At 43.2% G+C, this 18112-nt stretch overlaps 1 protein-coding gene across 2 annotated transcripts in view; it reads left to right on the forward strand.

Moving 5' to 3' along the window:
- The window catches only part of LOC311134459 (solute carrier family 66 member 2-like), a 100561-nt gene extending 92174 nt beyond the window's left edge, over positions 1-8387 (forward strand). Inside the window, exon 5 of one of the 2 annotated variants that reach the window (XM_084168141.1) lies at positions 7839-8297. In XM_084168141.1, coding sequence (XP_084024267.1) covers positions 7839-8013 — 175 coding nt within the window. In that variant the 3' untranslated portion in view covers positions 8014-8297. Of the gene's footprint in view, positions 1-7838 lie in introns of both variants that reach the window. The other variant, XM_084168140.1, reaches the window with a different exon arrangement.
- Positions 8388-18112: the final 9725 nt, after the last annotated feature.

Below are 18112 nucleotides of genomic sequence, written 5' to 3' on the forward strand. Positions count from 1 at the left end.
CTGCCACTTGACCTGTCAAACCTGCAGCTCGAAGTCTTCTCTTCACAGTTGAAACTGAGACTTGCTTACTTCGACCAGTGTTAAGCTCTGCTTGAAGCTGTTGTCCTGTGAGCCGCATATCACGCAAGCTGTTGACTCTCAGAAACTTGTCTTCTGATTCTGTTGTGGCTTTGGGTCTGCCAGATCTCTTCTTGTCAGTTTCTAGGTGCCTTTTGATGGTGTAGGAAACTGTACTCACTGACACCTTGGCTTTCTTTGCAATTTCTCTAAAGGAAAGACCTACACTTTTAAGGGTTATAATTGTCTGTCTTCCTTTGTTAATTGCCTTTTTCTCACCATTATGATAGTAATATACTACTTCCTGCAGTACAATACCGTCCAAATAATGCTGAAGAGGGTGTCTGTTCCAACACTACTTTTATACAGACAGAGGGTTTGTAAGTAATCAACAAAAGTTGGGACACCTGTAGTAATTGTTAGCATCAACTTTCAAGGCTTAATTTACTTCCATTGCAGCAGAATGGCTGTAAGTTGTTAACCCTTTACTTGTTCCCTGAAAAAGGCCTCTTTTTATAACTCTGAAATGTACATTATTTTTCAGTTTTTAGTAACTTAAACTTTTTTTAAAAACCTCTGGCAGTTTACCGCTTACTTTTGTACGATTTCAGGTATTCACTGGACTTGAACTGCTTCAATTTCAATAAAAACAGGAGTGTTCTAAAACTTTTGACTGGTAGAGTGAAGTGACTAGGCATCAGGATAGATTATAATACAAGTAAAATAAAGAACAGAGTATCAGCAGCATATGAGTGTAAAAATGTGTATGTGTGTTTGTGTTGTGTTGGTATGCGTGTTTGTGTTGTCGGTATGAGTGTGTGTGTGTATAGAGTCGGTGCAAGATGGGGTCAGTGCAGATAGTCCAGGTAACCATTAATTAACTATTTAGCAGTCTTATGGCTTGGGGGTAGAAGCTGTCTCGGAGCCTGTTGGTCCGAGAGCTGATGCTCCAGTGCCATTTGCCGGACGGTAGCGGAGTGAACATTCTATGGCTTGGGTGGCTGGAGTCTTTGGCAATTTCCGGGCCTTCGTCTGACACCGCCTATAGAGGTCCTGGATGGCAGTGAGCTCGGCCCCAGTGAAGTACTGGGCTGTCCGCACCACCCTCTGTAGCGCTTTGCGGTTGAGGGTGCTGCATTTGCCATAACAAGCGGTGATGCAGCTAGTCAAGATGTTCTCGATGTAGCAGCTGTAGAACCTTTTGGAGGATCATGCCAAATCTATTCTGCCTCCTTAGGGTAAGAGGTGCTGTCGTGCCCTCTTCATGACTGTGTGTGTGGACCATCATCACCCTATCAGTCCCAAGACCCCAGCAAAAATCGGCTTTTCATTTATCTACATGTCCAGCCCTTATATTTAGCCTCATAATTAAGTATTTTACCATTTTCTTTTCAGGACAACCAGGGCTACAAGTAGAACACACAACAATTTGACATAAATAGTTTCATGAGTTTTATTGACAAATGTAAATAAAATAAAATAAGGTCCGCCAAAGCAAAAACCTGATATAAATGTATTTATATGAATGCTGTAAATACAGAAATTGTTTGCTCACTGGGAAATTAATATCCAACTAGGCAGTAACAACTGTGTAGAGTTTGGAGTTTGTGCCAGCAACTATGTGAACTTATATAGTATAATACATTTAATTTGTATAGTGATTTTCATTAGTTATCGCAAAGCTCTACTGAGTAGGCTTGGGCGATATAAGGTATACCAGGGTATTTCAAAATATACATTTTTGGGGGGGTTTGGGGGCACCCCCGTCTTGCGGGTGCTGTGGGGGTGCATGCTACGCCACTGCTTCTAACTATAAGTTAAGTATAACTATAAGAAATCTAAGATGTGTCAAATAAATTATATCCAGTTCAGGGCTCCAGCTATGCATTTCGTTTGCTAACTTACTAGCTAAGTGGCTAGATGTCAAGATCAAGCTTCTTGGTTACAGCAGAGACATTCAATCCCCTCCTGGATCAAGATCCCTGTTTCCTTAATTGTTTTCTGCGTCAAAAATAGCGGCCCTTGTGTACACACTCAGTAATACTGTATACCCCGGAATGGTACAGAAACGGTAAGATGGTATGAGAATCTGGCTAACGTCCAACCCTACTACAAAAAAAAAGATATACAATAAAAACAAAATACATTTACAATCAAGGCAGATAAAATAGCAATAGTGGGCTAGGTGCTAAATACATTTTAGATTGGGACTAGGACAATGAAAAAGAAGTGGGATTTAAAGGCCTCCTGAGTGGTGCAGCGGTCTAAGGCTGCATTACTACAGATCCTGGTTCGATGCCGGGCTGTGTTGCAGCCGGCCGCGACCGGGAGACCCATGAGGCGACGCACAATTTTCCCAGCGTCATCCGGGTTAGGGGAGGGTGTGGCCGGCCGGGATGTCCTTGTCTCATCGCGCTGTAGCGACTCCTGTGGTGGGCCGGGCGCATGCACGCTGACACAGTCGCCAGGTGTACGTGTTTCCTCCGACACATTGGTGTGGCTGGCTTCCGAGTTAAGCGTGCATTGTGTCAAGAAGCAGTGTGGCTTGGCGGGGTTGTGTTTCGGAGGACACACGGCTCTCGACCTTCACCTCTCCTGAGTCCGTACAGGAGTTGCAGCGATGGGACAAGACTGTAACTATCAATTGGATATGATGAAATTGGGGAGTAAAAATCCCCCATAGTTTGGAGACGTGTTTTGGGGACTTGAGGCAGTGTGAGGTGGTTCACTGATTGAGATGAGGTCGCAGACGTAGGTGGGGCTCAATCCATTCAAGGCTTTAAATACAAGCATGAGAATTTTGAAGTCGATCCTGTACACGGAGTATACCAAACATTAGGAACACATTCCTAATATTGAGAGCCTCTGTAGTGATTTGGCTGAGAGGCCACCAGACAGCGCATTGCTGTAGTTGATCTGAGAGAAATCGAAGGAGTGGATGAGTTTCTCTGCATTTGGCTGGGAGAGTGATGGTATGACCCGGGCAATGTTTTTAAGATTGAAAAATGATATTTTACATATTTGTTTTATGTGGGCATAGAAGCACATAGAAGGATCCAATATAGACACTTTGTCCTGGGATTTCCTATGATCTTCTATGTTGAAGAGCCGCTTACCTTCTAACAGATCTTGTGTAGCTTGTGAGCATCATAGAGCAAAACGTGTGTGTTCTTGAGAGTCTCAGCTTTTCATAGATAGATTTTAATAGTTTGTAGCTCAAACCATTAAAAAAAAAAACGTAAAAAAGACTTGTGCCCCTTCAAGATCTACCCTTGTCTCACAAACACCGCTGTAGCTCAGCCCCTGTTAATTACAAACTAATCCAATGGTATAACCCAGAAGTCTGTAGCTCAAACGCGCAGTCATTACGGTGAGGCTCCTTGGATTAAATCCTAGATGATGTGGACGTCAAGGAACTCTATGCTCTCGACCCGCTCCACTACAGCCCTGTCGATATTATTATAGTAATTTTTGGGGTGCTTATATTTGTCCTATTTCAAACAAGCGTGTAATGGAAACTATGAAATAACACATGTGGAATCATGTAGTAAACAAAAAAGTGTTAAACAAATCAAAATATATTTTATGTTTGAGATTCTTCAAATAGCCACCCTTTGCCTTAATGACAGCGTTGCACGCTCTTGGCATTCTCTCAACCAGCTTCACCTGGAATGCTTTTCCAACAGTCTTGAAAGAGTTCCCACATATGCTGTGCACTTGTTGGCTGCTTTTCCTTCACTCTGCAGTCCAACTCATCCCAAACCATCTCAATTGGGTTGAGGTCGGGGGATTGTGGAGGCCAGGTCATCTAATGCAGCACTCCATCACTCTCCTTCTTGGTAAAATAGCCCTTACACAGCCAAAAATCTCTGAAGCTGGAGACACTTATCTCCCTCATTAACTTTAAGCATCAGTTGTCAGAGCAGCTTACCGATCACTGTACCTGTACACAGCCCATCTGTAATTAGCCCACCCAACTACCTCATCCCCATATTGTTATTTACATGGTTATTTATTTTGCTCATTTGCACCCCAGTATCTCTATTTGCACATCATCTTCTGCACATCTATCCCTCCAGTGTTAATACTACATTGTAATTATTTTGCACTATGGCCTATTTATTGCCTTACCTCCATAACTTACTACATTTGCACAGACTATTTTCTATTGTGTTATTGACTGTACGTTTTTGTTTATGCCATATATAACTCTGTGTTGTTGTTTTTATCGCACTGCTTTGCTTTATCTTGGCCAGGTCGCATTTGTAAATGAGAACTTGTTCTCAACTGGCTTACCTGGTTAAATAAAGGTTAAATAAAAAATAAAAATGCATTTCAATTAACAGGTGTGCCTTGTTAAACTTTCTGAGGCTGGTACCTGCAGCAGAGGTAACTCTGGATCTTCCATTCCTGTGGCGGTCCTCATGTGAGCCATACACAAAAAAAAAAAAATGTATGCACGCATGACTGTAAGTCGCTTTGGATAAAAGCGTCTGCTAAATGGCATATTATTTATTATTATTAAAAGTTAATTTGTGGAATTTCTTTCCTTCTTATCGCGTTTGAGCCAATCAGTTGTGTTGTGACAAGGTAGGGGTGGTATACAGAAGATAGCCCTATTTGGTAAAAGACCAAGTCCATATTATGGCAAGAACAGCTCAAATAAGCAAAGAGAAACGACAATCCATCATTACCTTAAGACATGAAGGTCAGTCAATACATGAAAGTTTCTTCAAGTGCAGTCGCAAAAACCATCAACAGCTATGATGAAACTGGCACTCATGAGGACCACCACAGGAATGGAAGACCCAGAGTTTCCTCTGCTGCAGAGGATAAGTTCATTAGAGTTAACTGCACCTCAGATTGCAGCCCAAATAAATGCTTCAGAGTTCAAGTAACAGACACATCTCAACATCAACTGTTCAGAGGAGACTGCGTGAATCAGGCCTTCATGGTCAAATTGCTGCAAAGAAACCACTACTAAAGGACACCAATAAGAAAAAGAGACGCGCTTGGACCAAGAAACACGAGCAATGGACATTAGACTGGTGGAAATCTGTCCTTTGGTCTGATGATTCCAAATTTGAGATTTTTTGTTCCAACCGCCGTGTCTTTGTGAAATACAGAATAGGTGAACGGATGATCTCTGCACATGTGTGGTTCCCACCGTGAAGCATGGAGGAGGTGAACCAAAAAAGTGTTAAACAAATCAAAATATATTTTATGTTTGAGATTCTTCAAATAGCCACCCTTTGCCTTAATGACAGCTTTGCACGCTCTTGGCATTCTCTCAACCAGCTTCACCTGGAATGCTTTTCCAACAGTCTTGAAAGAGTTCCCACATATGCTGTGCACTTGTTGGCTGCTTTTCCTTCACTCTGCAGTCCAACTCATCCCAAACCATCTCAATTGGGTTGAGGTCGGGGGATTGTGGAGGCCAGGTCATCTAATGCAGCACTCCATCACTCTCCTTCTTGGTAAAATAGCCCTTACACAGCCTGGAGGTGTGTTGGGTCATTCTCCTGTTGAAAAACAACCAGGTGGGATGGCGTATCGCTGCAGAATGCTGTGGTAGTCATGCTGGTTAAGTGTGCCTTGAATTCTAAATAAATCACAGATAGTGTCACCAGCAAAGCACCCCCACACCATAACATCTCCTCCTCCATGCTTTACGGTGGGAAATACATGCGCAGATCATCCGTTCACCCTCACCGTGTCTCACAAAGACACTGTGGTTGGAACCAAAAATCTCAAATTTGGACTCCAGACCAAAGGACAGATTTCCACCAGTCTAATGTCCATTGCTCGTGTTTCTTGGCCCAAGCAGGTCTCTTCTTCTTATTGGTGTCCTTTAGTAGTGGTTTCTTTGCAGCAATTCGACCATGAAGGCCTGATTCACACAGTCCCCTCTGAACAGTTGTTGAGATGTGTCTGTTACTTGAACTCTGAAGCATTTATTTGGGCTGCAATCTGAGGTGCAGTTAACTCTAATGAACTTATCCTCTGCAGCAGAGGAAACTCTGGGTCTTCCATTCCTGTGGTGGTCCTCATGAGTGCCAGTTTCATCATAGCGCTTGATGGTTTTTGCGACTGCACTTTCTGGATTGACTGACCTTCATGTCTTAAAGTAATGATGGACTGTCATTTCTCTTTGCTTATTTGAGTTGTTCTTGCCATAATATGGACTTGGTCTTTCACCAAATAGGGCTATCTTCTGTATTCCCCCCTACCTTGTCACAACACAACTGATTGGCTCAAACGCATTAAGAAGGCACACCTGCTCATCAAAATGCATTCCAGGTGACTACCTCATGAATCTGGTTGAGAGAATGCCAAGAGTGTGCAAAGCTGTCATCAAGGCAAGGGGTGGCTATTTGAAGAATCTCAAATATAACATATATTTTGATTTGTTTAACACTTTTTTGGTTATTACAATATGTGTTATTTCATAGTTTTGATGTCTTCACTATTATTCTACAATGTAGAAAATAGTAAAAATTAAGAAAAACCCTTGAATGAGTAGGTGTGTCCAAACCTTTGACTGGTACTGTATGCTGACCTACACATTCGTATACAGTGAAGGTATTCTTCCTGGTCTGTATACAACCTCACATCGTATGCTATAGATGTGTCCACATACACAAACTCTCACCTTTATTTCAACCCATATAAACCTCTAAGCATATACACATGTACTCAATTGTAGAATGGCTTGATAACACATGCTTGACATTGAACATAAATAAGACCTCTGTGATTTGTTTTTCCTCCAGAAAACAGCCAATGGTAGAATCACTCAACATTATGATCAAAGGAGAGTGAATCAAGCAGGTTTCTGATGTTAAATACAGTATCTTGGAATCAACTCTCAGCTTAATTTTGATAAACATGAGAAAAAAATCAGCAGAACAGTGAAAGCAAGTCTCAGCTGTTTTAAGTTAATAAGAAACTGTTTACCCTTTGAAACTGCACTTACATTATTTACACACAATGATCATTTAGCAAATATCCTTCTGTATGACAACATGGACTCAGGCGAAACTCACCGTAAACAAATCTATAGAATCACTCTACAATAAAGGTTTGAAAATTGCTTTTCAGCAGTCTGTCTTCAGTTGAACCCTGTCACATTCTCTGTCACAATGGAAATCATTCTCACTCAAAATGTTATTTCAATAAGTTTTGTTGAAACTTTAGTGAAGTAGAGTATTGTCTGAGCTCATGTGGAGATAGCTGCTGTGCGCCACTTGAGGGTATTAGCCTGCACTGCTGATGTCTATGCAGCGCTCTGCCTGATCAATCATTGTTTTGCTGGCCACTTTACTCTGTTCATTGATTGTTTATCTGCTGTTCTCTTTTACTCGTCTCAAACGTTCTGTTGTGTAGTGATTTCAGATTGCAGTAATGAAACAGTGGTATTGTTGAGTCCTGGCATCAGCTTATTGTTGAGCCTATCGTTACGTGTATACAACAGATGTTCTCCCAAATGTGGATCACATCTACATTTGATTTTATTTGTCACATGCTTCGTAGACAACAGGTGTAAACTAACAGTGAAATGCTTACTTATGGGTCAATTTCTAACAATGAAGAGTTAAAGATAAGATAAATAATATAAATAGTGACACGAGGAATAAATGCACTGTGAATAATGAGTAAAAGTAACATGGCTATATACAGGGAAAATGAACTTAAATTAATAAAATGGTGGATAATTGTTGTTCTTTGTCATAGCTTGCTACATATTTATTTTTTCTTTATCCTTGTCTCTCTTGTATCAGTGTGAAGATGGTGCTGCTGTGGACTGCTGGAGACATCTTCAAGACAACATACTTTGTGATGAACGACAGCCCGTCCCAGTTCTGGGTGTGTGGGGCAGTCCAGATCCTTATAGACATGGCCATCCTACTGCAGGTGCTCTATTATGACCAGGACATCAGGGTCAAACTGGGATGAACCCTATGACCTTCTCATCATCCTCTAATACACCAATGCTCTTAATCAAAGACTTATACCTAACCTTGTGTGCCTACCATTTTTAAAAATAGATATATTAGATGGAGAATACCAGAGAGGTATTGTGTATGTTTTACTATTTGATGCCAGTCATTTGTCTTCATGGGTCATTTGCTGTGCTAGTTACTGAAGGGCAGTAGAGCAGCCATGCACTGGCAGTGTGTGTCCATCAGTCACTCTCTACCGAATGAATCGACGGGCTACTCTGTGACTGATGACTCCTTCACTGTGTACCTCGTGTGTTTTTAAGATGAAATATAGACATACACCACCGTTCAAAAGTTTGGGGTCACTTAGAAATGTCCTTGTTTTCGAAAGAAAAAATAAATAATTGTCCATTAAAATAACATCAAATTGATCAGAAATACAGTGTAGACATTGTTAATGTTGTAAATGGCTATTGTAGCTGGAAACGGCTGATTTTTAATGGAATATCTACATAGGCGTACAGAGGCCCATTATCAGCAACCATCAGTCCTGTGTTCCAATGGCATGTAATGTTTGCTAATCCAAGTTTATCATTTTAAAAGGCTAATTGATCATTAGAAAACCCTTTTGCAATTATGTTAGCACAGCTGAAAACTGTTGTGCTGATTAAAGAAGCAATAAAACTGGCCTTCTTGAGACTAGTTGAGTATCTAGGCAGAGTTGCAAAGAAAAAGCCATATCTCAGACTGGCCAATAAAAATAAAATATTAAAATGGGCACTCTGAGATATGGCTTTTTATTTGCAACTCTGCCTAGAAGGTCAGCATCCCGGAGTCGCCTCTTCACTGTTGACGTTGAGACTTGTGTTTTGCAGGTACTATTTAATGAAGCTGCTAGTTGAGGACCTGTGAGGCATCTGTTTCTCAAACTAGACACTCTAATGTATTTGTCCTCTTGCTCAGTTGTGCACCGGGGCCTCCTACTCCTCTTTCTATTCTGGTTAGAGCCAGTTTGCGCTGTTCTGTGAAGGGAGTAGTACACAACGTTGTACGAGATCTTCAGTTTCTTGGCAATTTCTCGCATGGAATAGCCTTCATTTCTCAGAACAAGAATAGACTGACAAGTTTCAGAAGAAAGTTATTTGTTTCTGGCCATTTTGAGCCTGTAATCGAACCCACAATTGATGATGCTCCAGATACTCAACTAGTCTCAAGAAGGCCAGTTTTATTGCTTCTTTAATCAGCACAACAGTTTTCAGCTGTGCTAACATAATTGCAAAATGGTTTTCTAATGATCAATTAGCCTTTTAAAATGATAAACATGGATTAGCAAACACAACGTGCCATTGGAACACAGGACTGATGGTTGCTGATAATGGGCCTCTGTACATCTATGTAGATATTCCATTAAAAATCAGCCGTTTCCAGCTACAATAGCCATTTACAACATTAACAATGTCTACACTGTATTTCTGATCAATTTGATGTTATTTTAATGGACAAAAAATTTGCTTTTCTTTCAAAAACAAGGACATTTCTAAGTGACCCCAAACTTTTGAACGGTGGTGTATGTATATGTGTGTCAGTGTGTGTGCGTTTCAGCATAAATTGATTTTAGCCATGGGCATTCTCCAGTGCCACTCAGGAGCATGGCAAGGTTTTGGTATTTTATTGGGATCCCCATTAGCTGTTGCTAAAGCTGCAGCTACTCTTCCTGGGGTACACACAGAATATGAAACATGACATAATACAGAACATTAAATCAAATTTTATTAATCACATACACATATTTAGCAGATGTTATTGCGGGTGTAGCGAAATGCTTGTGTTCCTAGTTCCAACAGTGCAGTAGTATCTAACAATTCACAACAATACACACATCTAAAAGTAAAATAATGGAATTAAGAAATAGATAAATATTAGGACGAACAATGTCGAAATGGCATTGACAAGAATACAGTATATACATATGAAATTAGTAAAACAGTATGTAAACATTATTAAAGTGACCAGTGATTTCATGTCTACTTACATAGGGCAGCAGCCTCTAAGGTGCAGGGTTGAGTAACCGGGTGGTAGCCGGCTAGTGACAGTGTCTAAGTTCAGGGCAGGGTACTGGGTGGAGGCCGGCTAGTGATGGCTATTGAGATAGAAGCTGTTTTTCAATCTCTCGGTCCCAGCTTTGATGCACCTGTACTGGCCTCGCCTTCTGGATGATAGCAGGGTGAACAGGCCGTGGCTCGGGTGGTTGATGTCCTTGAAGTCCTTTTTGGCTTCCTGTGACATCGGGTGCTGTATGTGTCCTGGAGGACAGGCAGTGTGCCCCCGGTGATGCGTTGTGCAGATGGTACTATTTTCCTGGCACCACTCTGCCAGGGTCCTCACCTCCCTGTAGGCTGCCTCGTCATTGTAGGTAATCAGGCCTACTGCTGTTGTGTCGTCTGCAAACTTGATGATTGAGTTGGAGGCGTGCGTGGCCACGCAGTCATGGGTGAACAGGGAGTACAGGAGGGGGCTGAGGACGCACCCTTGTGGGGCCCCTGTGTTGAGGATCAGCGTAGTGGAGATGTTGTTTCCTACCTTCACAAGACAAGAACAGCTCAAGGACAGAACTACATACATTTAAAAATGGCACACGTAGGCTACATATCAATACATACACACAAACTAACTAGGTCAAATAGGGTTTGCCACAACTAAGGTAGGCAAACAGGCTAGGGCTTGGTGACCCGTACTGGACTGGATACACGCACCACAGGTTTGGTGCGGGACGCAGGTACGGGGCTTACCGGACTGGATACACGCACCACTGGTTTGGTGCGGGGAGCAGGTACGGGCCGGGCCGGACTGGGAACACGCACCACATGTCTGGTGCGAGGAGCAGGAACGGGCCGGGCCAGACTGGGAACACGCACCACTGGTTTGGTGCGGGGAGCAGGCACGGGCCTTACCGGACTGGAAACGCGCACCACTGGTTTGGTGCGGGGAGCAGGTACGGGCCGTACCGAACTGGACTGCTCTGGCTCTGGAGTGGAGCAGCTGACCGGAGCTGGATCAGGCACCGGTGGAGCGGATTGCTCTGGCTCCGGAGAGGATCCGCTGACCGGAGCTGGACTGGACCCCGGTGGAGCGGAATGCTCTGGCTCCGGAATGGAGCCGCTGACCGGAGCTGGATCAGGCACCGGTGGAGCGGATTGCTCTGGCTCCGGAATGGAGCTGCTGACCGGAGCTGGACTAGGCACCGGTGGAGCGGACTGCTCTGGCTCTGGAGTGGATCCGCTGACCGGAGCTGGACTGGGCACCGGTGGATCGGTCTGCTCTGGCTCCGGAGTGGAGATGCTGACCGGAGCAGAACTGGACCCCGGTGGAGCGGAATACTCTGACTCCGGAATGGAGCCGCTGACCGGAGCTGGATCAGGCACCGGTGGAGCGGATTGCTCTGGCTCCGGAGTGGAGCAAACTTCCGCACCCGTATCCATCCCCATTTCTGTAGCAGGACTAAACGCCGTGCCCAGCCTGGGCACCGACGCAGAGGAAAATTCCAGCCCTGTAGTAGGACTGGTTGCCGGCCCCAGACTGGGCACCGACACGTTTAGGAGCTCCTGCTCCAACACGGGGCTGTACGTCGTGCCCACCCTGGGCACCGACGCAGAGGTGGTTTCCAACACTGTAGTTGGGCTGGTTGCCGGCCCCAGAATGGGCACTGACACGCTAAAGTGCTCCCTGCAGGGGACCGTCGCTGGAGGTCGGGTGAGTTGTGTGGTTGGAGGAGGTGTAGAAACGCCACCTCTCTCCCATCGCTCCAATCTACTCACCACGCGCTCCATTGCGCTGCCGAGAGCCTGGATCCTGCTCGCCTGCCGTTGGATACGTTCCTCCAAAGATCTGGACGGACCGACTGTACCTGCTGACTCCATTTTAGGTGCGTGTTCCTGTCCTGGAACGGGCCGTGCCGGACTGGGAACACGCACCACTGGCTTGGTGCAAGGAGCAGGCACGGACCGTGCCGGACTGGGAACACGCACCACTGGCTTGATGCGAGGAGCAGGCACGGACCGTGCCGGTCTGGGAACACGCACTACTGGTTTGGTGCGAGAAGCAGTCACAGGACATACCGGGCTGGGAACTGGCGTTGGATATGTACGACTGTTCCAGTCCCTCTCTCTCCGCGCCCAATCCTCCTCCAGTGAGGACTCATCCGGGAGCCCCCACGACTTAGGGAACAGAAACTCATCGTCGTCATCCTCCGACTCCTCAGTGTAAAACTGTTCCCATTCCTGTTCCCATGGTCGTAGGGACTCCAACTGGAACCCCACTGGGTGCAGTGGTCGGGGCTCCTCTCTCTCGCTCCGCAGGTCTTGGAGGACCTCTAAAATAGCGGCCTCCTCCTCACTAGTCAGCCCTTTCCCGGCCTCCTGCTGCCTCGTCGTCCACCCCGTGAGCACCCCCTCAACATTTTATTGGGGCTACTTCTTGGGCTTCCTCTTCGGCCGGCTTCGTTGATGTCGCCATTGATCCTCTCCTACCCGGGCTTCCTCCTTCATTTCCTTACCGTAACGGACGGCCTCCTCCTCAGTGATTTTCCCCCAACCGAGGAGGACATCTACCAACGTAGGCTCCTGTTGAGTACCAGGCGTTTGCTCCTTCTGGGCACGCTGCTTGGTCCTTTTGTGGTGGGATCTTCTGTCACGAACGTTGAGAGACGGGTCGGACCAAGGTGCAGCGTGAAAAGCGTACATGTTTATTAATTCAAATAAACATTCAAAACAACGTAAGGTGAAGTCCAAAGGGCTATACACATACCAGCCTAACAGGAAACAAGATCCCACAACTAAGGTAGGCAAACAGGCTACTTAAGTATGATCCCCAATCAGAGACAACGAGCGACAGCTGTCTCTGATTGGGAATCACACCCGGCCAAACATAGACACACAACCTAGAACTGCAACATAGAAATAGACTAACTAGAACGTAAACATAGAATATATAACATAGAAACTCACGCCCTGACCAAACCAACTAAGGACAACAGGCCTCTCACGGCCAGGGCGTGACAGCGTCAGAGCTGTGTGTAAGTTGACTATGCAAACTACAGTGGGGGAAAAAAGTATTTAGTCAGCCACCAATTGTGCAAGTTCTCCCACTTAAAAAGATGAGAGAGGCCTGTAATTTTCATCATAGGTACACGTCAACTATGACAGACAAAATGAGGAAAAAAATTCCAGAAAATCACATTGTAGGATTTTTTATGAATTTATTTGCAAATTATCGTCCTGGTCCCTTTGCAGAAAAACAGCCCCAAAGCATGATGTTTCCACCTCCATGCTTCACAGTAGGTATGGTGTTCTTTGGATGCAACTCAGCATTCTTTGTCCTCCAAACACGACAAGTTTAGTTTTTACCAAAAAGTTATATTTTGGTTTCATCTGACATTCTCCCAATCCTCTTCTGGATCATCCAAATGCACTCTAGCAAACTTCAGACGGGCCTGGACATGTACTGGCTTAAGCAGGGGGACACGTCTGTCACTGCAGGATTTGAGTCCCTGGCGGCGTAGTGTGTTACTGATGGTAGGCTTTGTTACTTTGGTCCCAGATCTCTGCAGGTCATTCACTAGGTCCCCCCGTGTGGTTCTGGGATTTTTGCTCACCGTTCTTGTGATCATTTTGACCCCACGGGGTGAGATCTTGCGTGGAGCCCCAGATCGAGGGAGATTATCAGTGGTCTTGTATGTCTTCCATTTCCTAATAATTGCTCCCACAGTTGATTTCTTCAAACCAATCTGCTTACCTATTGCAGATTCAGTCTTCCCAGCCTGGTGCAGGTCTACAATTTTGTTACTGGTGTCCTTTGACAGCTCTTTGGTCTTGGCCATAGTGGAGTATGGAGTGTGACTGTTTGAGGTTGTGGACAGGTGTCTTTTATACTGATAACAAGTTCAAACAGGTGCCATTAATACAGGTAACGAGTGGAGGACAGAGGAGCCTCTTAAAGAAGAAGTTACAGGTCTGTGAGAGCCAGAAATCTTGCTTGTTTGTAGGTGACCAAATACTTATTTTCCACCATAATTTGCAAATAAATTCATTAAAAATCCTACAATGTGATTTTCTGGATTTTTTTTCTCAATTTGTCTGTCATAGTTGACGTGTACCTATGATGAAAATTACAGGCCTCTCATCTTTTTAAGTGGGAGAACTTGCACAATTGGTGGCTGACTAAATACTTTTTTTCCCCACTGTATTTGGAATTTTCAACACAACATTTCTTATAAAAATAAGTGATGCAGTCAGTCTCTCCTCAACTCTTAGCCAAGAGAGACTATCATGCATCGTATTTATATTAGCCCTCTGATTACAATGAAGAGCAAGACGTCGTGCTGCTCTGTTCTGGGCCAGCTGCAGCTTAACTAGGTATTTTCTTGCAGCGTCTGACCACATGACTGGACAAGATAAGATAAAACTAGAGCCTGCGAGACTTGCTTTTTGGAGTGTGGCGTCATAAAAGCAGAGCATCTCTTTATTATGGACAGACCTCTCCCCATCTTAACAACCATTGAATATATATATTTTGACAACAACAGTTTACAATCTTAAGGTAACACCCAAGTAATTTAGTCTCCTCAACTTGTTCAACAGCCACACCATTCATTACCAGATTCAGCTGAGGTCTTGTACCAAATACAATGCTCAGAATGTACACAGTACAGTATATCTACAGGAAGCATGGGCCACATTCATCGCTGTCAAACAGCTATTTCTGGCCAGTTGATATGCTTTGTTTGCCCATCACAGAGAGCAGCTTTCTACTCACCGAGCAGAACTGCCGGCCTGTGACTGAGGGAAAGGAACTATATTGAAAATGTTTATACTTGGGATCACAGCTACCTAAATGACAGCACAATGATATAAAAATGATCCATTAAAACATACTGTTAGTCTTGGATTATTCCTTTAAGCTTTGCTAACGAGTACTCCAGCCACATTTTAAGAAGTTCCAATGGTCAGTTGAGGGAACGTTGTGGAATAAATTGCTATGGTGTTCTGAGTCTGGTCATTTAGAGAGACCATAATGGAGGCTTTCCAGCTCAGTTAGTCTCTGTGATCACACTGGCGTCGTCATCAGTTCCATGCTGTTTAGTTTTATTAAGAGCCATCCGAGAAGACGGAGCTGCCTCTGATTTGTTAGGGAACAGCTTTATGGTCATCAGAGGGACATTTTGTTTTCTCTCACATTGTTTCCTTAGTAGTTTAACACTAGATAGTGCTGGAATGAAGAGAGATCAAGAGATGGATGATCAGCTGAATGTCTGTGCCTGCCTACCTGTCTTCCTCAACTGTCCTCCATGCATGGCCAGGCTATATGTGCCTGTGGCCTCCCAGTGCTTGGACTGTGATAATCATTTACGTTGCTAATGTTTGCACAGTGTGCAGATGGGAAGGCTGCCTCGTTAGCCTTCCCATCAGTAGCGGACGGCCCTGCCTGCCTCTGCCTGGCAATGTGGAGCTGAAAACCAGGGACAGATTTGCCTGTAAAGTGTGTGTGTGATGCCATCCTCCAAATAAAGAAAATAAATGGCGGTTTGGCGCGAATTCTATTGGTGCTATTTCAAGAGGTGTTAAAATACAGTGTAGGTAGCCGATAGGATCATACTCAAATCTGCCTAATACCTAACCCCAATCCCCAAAACCTCTTTGCTCTGTGTTATTATGATTTTAAGTAAGTATACAAAAAACAATTACATTATTTATCGTCATTTTTATTCTGCCATATCATATAGGCTGTTGATATAAGGAGGCTTCTTGTGTTCTATTTTCTTATTGTTTCTTTATCCTATAGGCTGTTATCTTGTGATGTTTATCAAGATAATTGTTTTTTCCTTTGAGCTCAGCATGTTTGTATTCCTCTGTTCCTCCCTATGTTTAATATACTGGGTCTGTTGGCAGCCTTGTATTCCCCAGGAAATTATGATAACCTGGCCATCCATACACACACCCTTCCAATGACAAGCTATCAAGCAAATATAAAATGTGTTTTCCTTCAAACGTAAAACAAAGCCTTTAAGAACAGTATTCCTAATGTAAGTACAGTATATTCACATAATTGTCTAGATATCTTTTTGGGATAAACTATGTGCTTTGTGTGCCAAAGCTAAAACTACATAGGAAAGCATTAAACCTCTCACATACAAATGTTATACCTAAACCCAAACTGGTTGTCCAGTAGATTAGTAAGAATGGCTCACCCCTTGTTCAAAAATTGCGTTTTTCCCTTTATCCATTCTTTAGGATAAAATTATTATCTTTCTTAATGATATTATGAATATGAATGGTGAAGTTATGTCACGTGCAGTTAACAAAAATATATGGAAATGTTTGCTCTATAGAAAATGTACAACCAACTGATTGCAGCATTACCGCAAAAATGGAGGAGGCAAGGGGAAGAGGGAGAAGGTAGAGAACTTGTTTGTCTGCACTTTATTAAAGACAAAAATTGTCAAAACAAATGTGGGTCATAATTAGAAAATATACAAGTTTCATTTGAGGACCAAAATGTTGACAGTGGTTCCATATAGGTTGCAAAATTATTGGTATGATATTTTCGATGTGCCGATTCCATGGCACATGGTTTATGAACGGATACACAAAACAACGCTTGATTCAAAACTTCGTTTTTCAATTTAAATGATTATCAAAATTATTGCCACCAACAGAATGTTATGTATATGGGGCATACAACCATCTCACCTCTGCAGTTTTTGTTTGCGAAGAGTCAGAATCATTAGATCACTTACTCTGGTATTGCCCCTTGTAGCTTGTTTCTGGTCACAGGTTCAGGAATGGCGGAAAAACATGATGGTGTTATGTCAAACATGCAGTTAACAAAAATATATGGAAATGTTTCCTCTATCCAAAATTACAACCCCCTTTGCCCTCAGAACAGACTCAATTTGTCGGGGCATGGACTCTACAAGATGTCGAAAGCGTTCCACAGGGATGCTGGCTCATGTTGACTCCAATGCTTCCCACAGTTGTGTCAAGTTGGCTGGATGTCCTTTGGGTGGTGGACCATTCTTGATACACACGGGAAACTGTTCTTGACACAAACCAGTGTGCCTGGCACCCATACCCCGTTCAAAGGCACTTAAACCTTTTGTCTTGCCCATTCAATATCTGAATGGCACACATACACAATCCATGTCTCCATTGTCTCAAGGCTTAAAAATCATTATTTAACCTGTCTCCTCCCCTTCATCTACACTGATTGAAGTGGATTTAATAAGTGACATCAATAACGGATCATAGCTTTCACCTGGTCAGTCTATGTCATGGAAAGAGCAGGTGTTCTTAATGTTTTTTACACTCTGTGTAGACCATATGTGTTAAAGTACTATCTATCCAGATGTATATGTAACTACGGTGTAAAACAAAAAGTGGCATGTGTGTAGAATGTACATGTAAAAAAATAGAAAAACTTGTAAAAACAAAATTAATTTTTGTCCTCCGAAGAGGAGGGGGTATGGTGGATGGGCCAATAAAAATATATATTTTTTAAACTACATAGGAAATCATGTATAATAATGTGTGTTATATGATCAGTTACTGTTCAAATGGTCAGATTTACTGAAGTCTGTTGTAGGTAATAGAATCAAAAAGTGTGTATCTAGGAAATGTTTGTATTAGCCCAAACAACTGTTTTATAAACCATTCATAGCAACACCTGGCCATTTCTCAGGTTTGTGTAAGGTGACGTGTATACAGAGTGAGGCGACGGGCAAGTATTTCTATGCGTGGGTTGTAGGAACCTGCCTGTGAAACACCATTCAAATCAGTGAAGCTAAAAGTTTTACATTTGGCTCTATACTCCAGCATTTTGGGTTTAAGATCAAATGTTTTATATGAGGCGACAGTATAGCATGTCACCTTTTATTTGAGGGTATTTTTGTACATATCTGTTTTACCCTTTAGAAATTAAATCACTTTATGTATCTAGTTCCCCCATTTGAAGTTTTTCTTTTATAAGTATTTGGACAAATTCACTTATAAGTAGTCAAAAGTTTAGTATTTGGTCCCATATTCCTTGAACGCAATGACTACATCAAGATTATGGCTTTA

Source organism: Coregonus lavaretus, assembly GCF_964263955.1.
Source record: "Coregonus lavaretus genome assembly, chromosome: 9".
NCBI lineage: Eukaryota > Metazoa > Chordata > Actinopteri > Salmoniformes > Salmonidae > Coregonus > Coregonus lavaretus.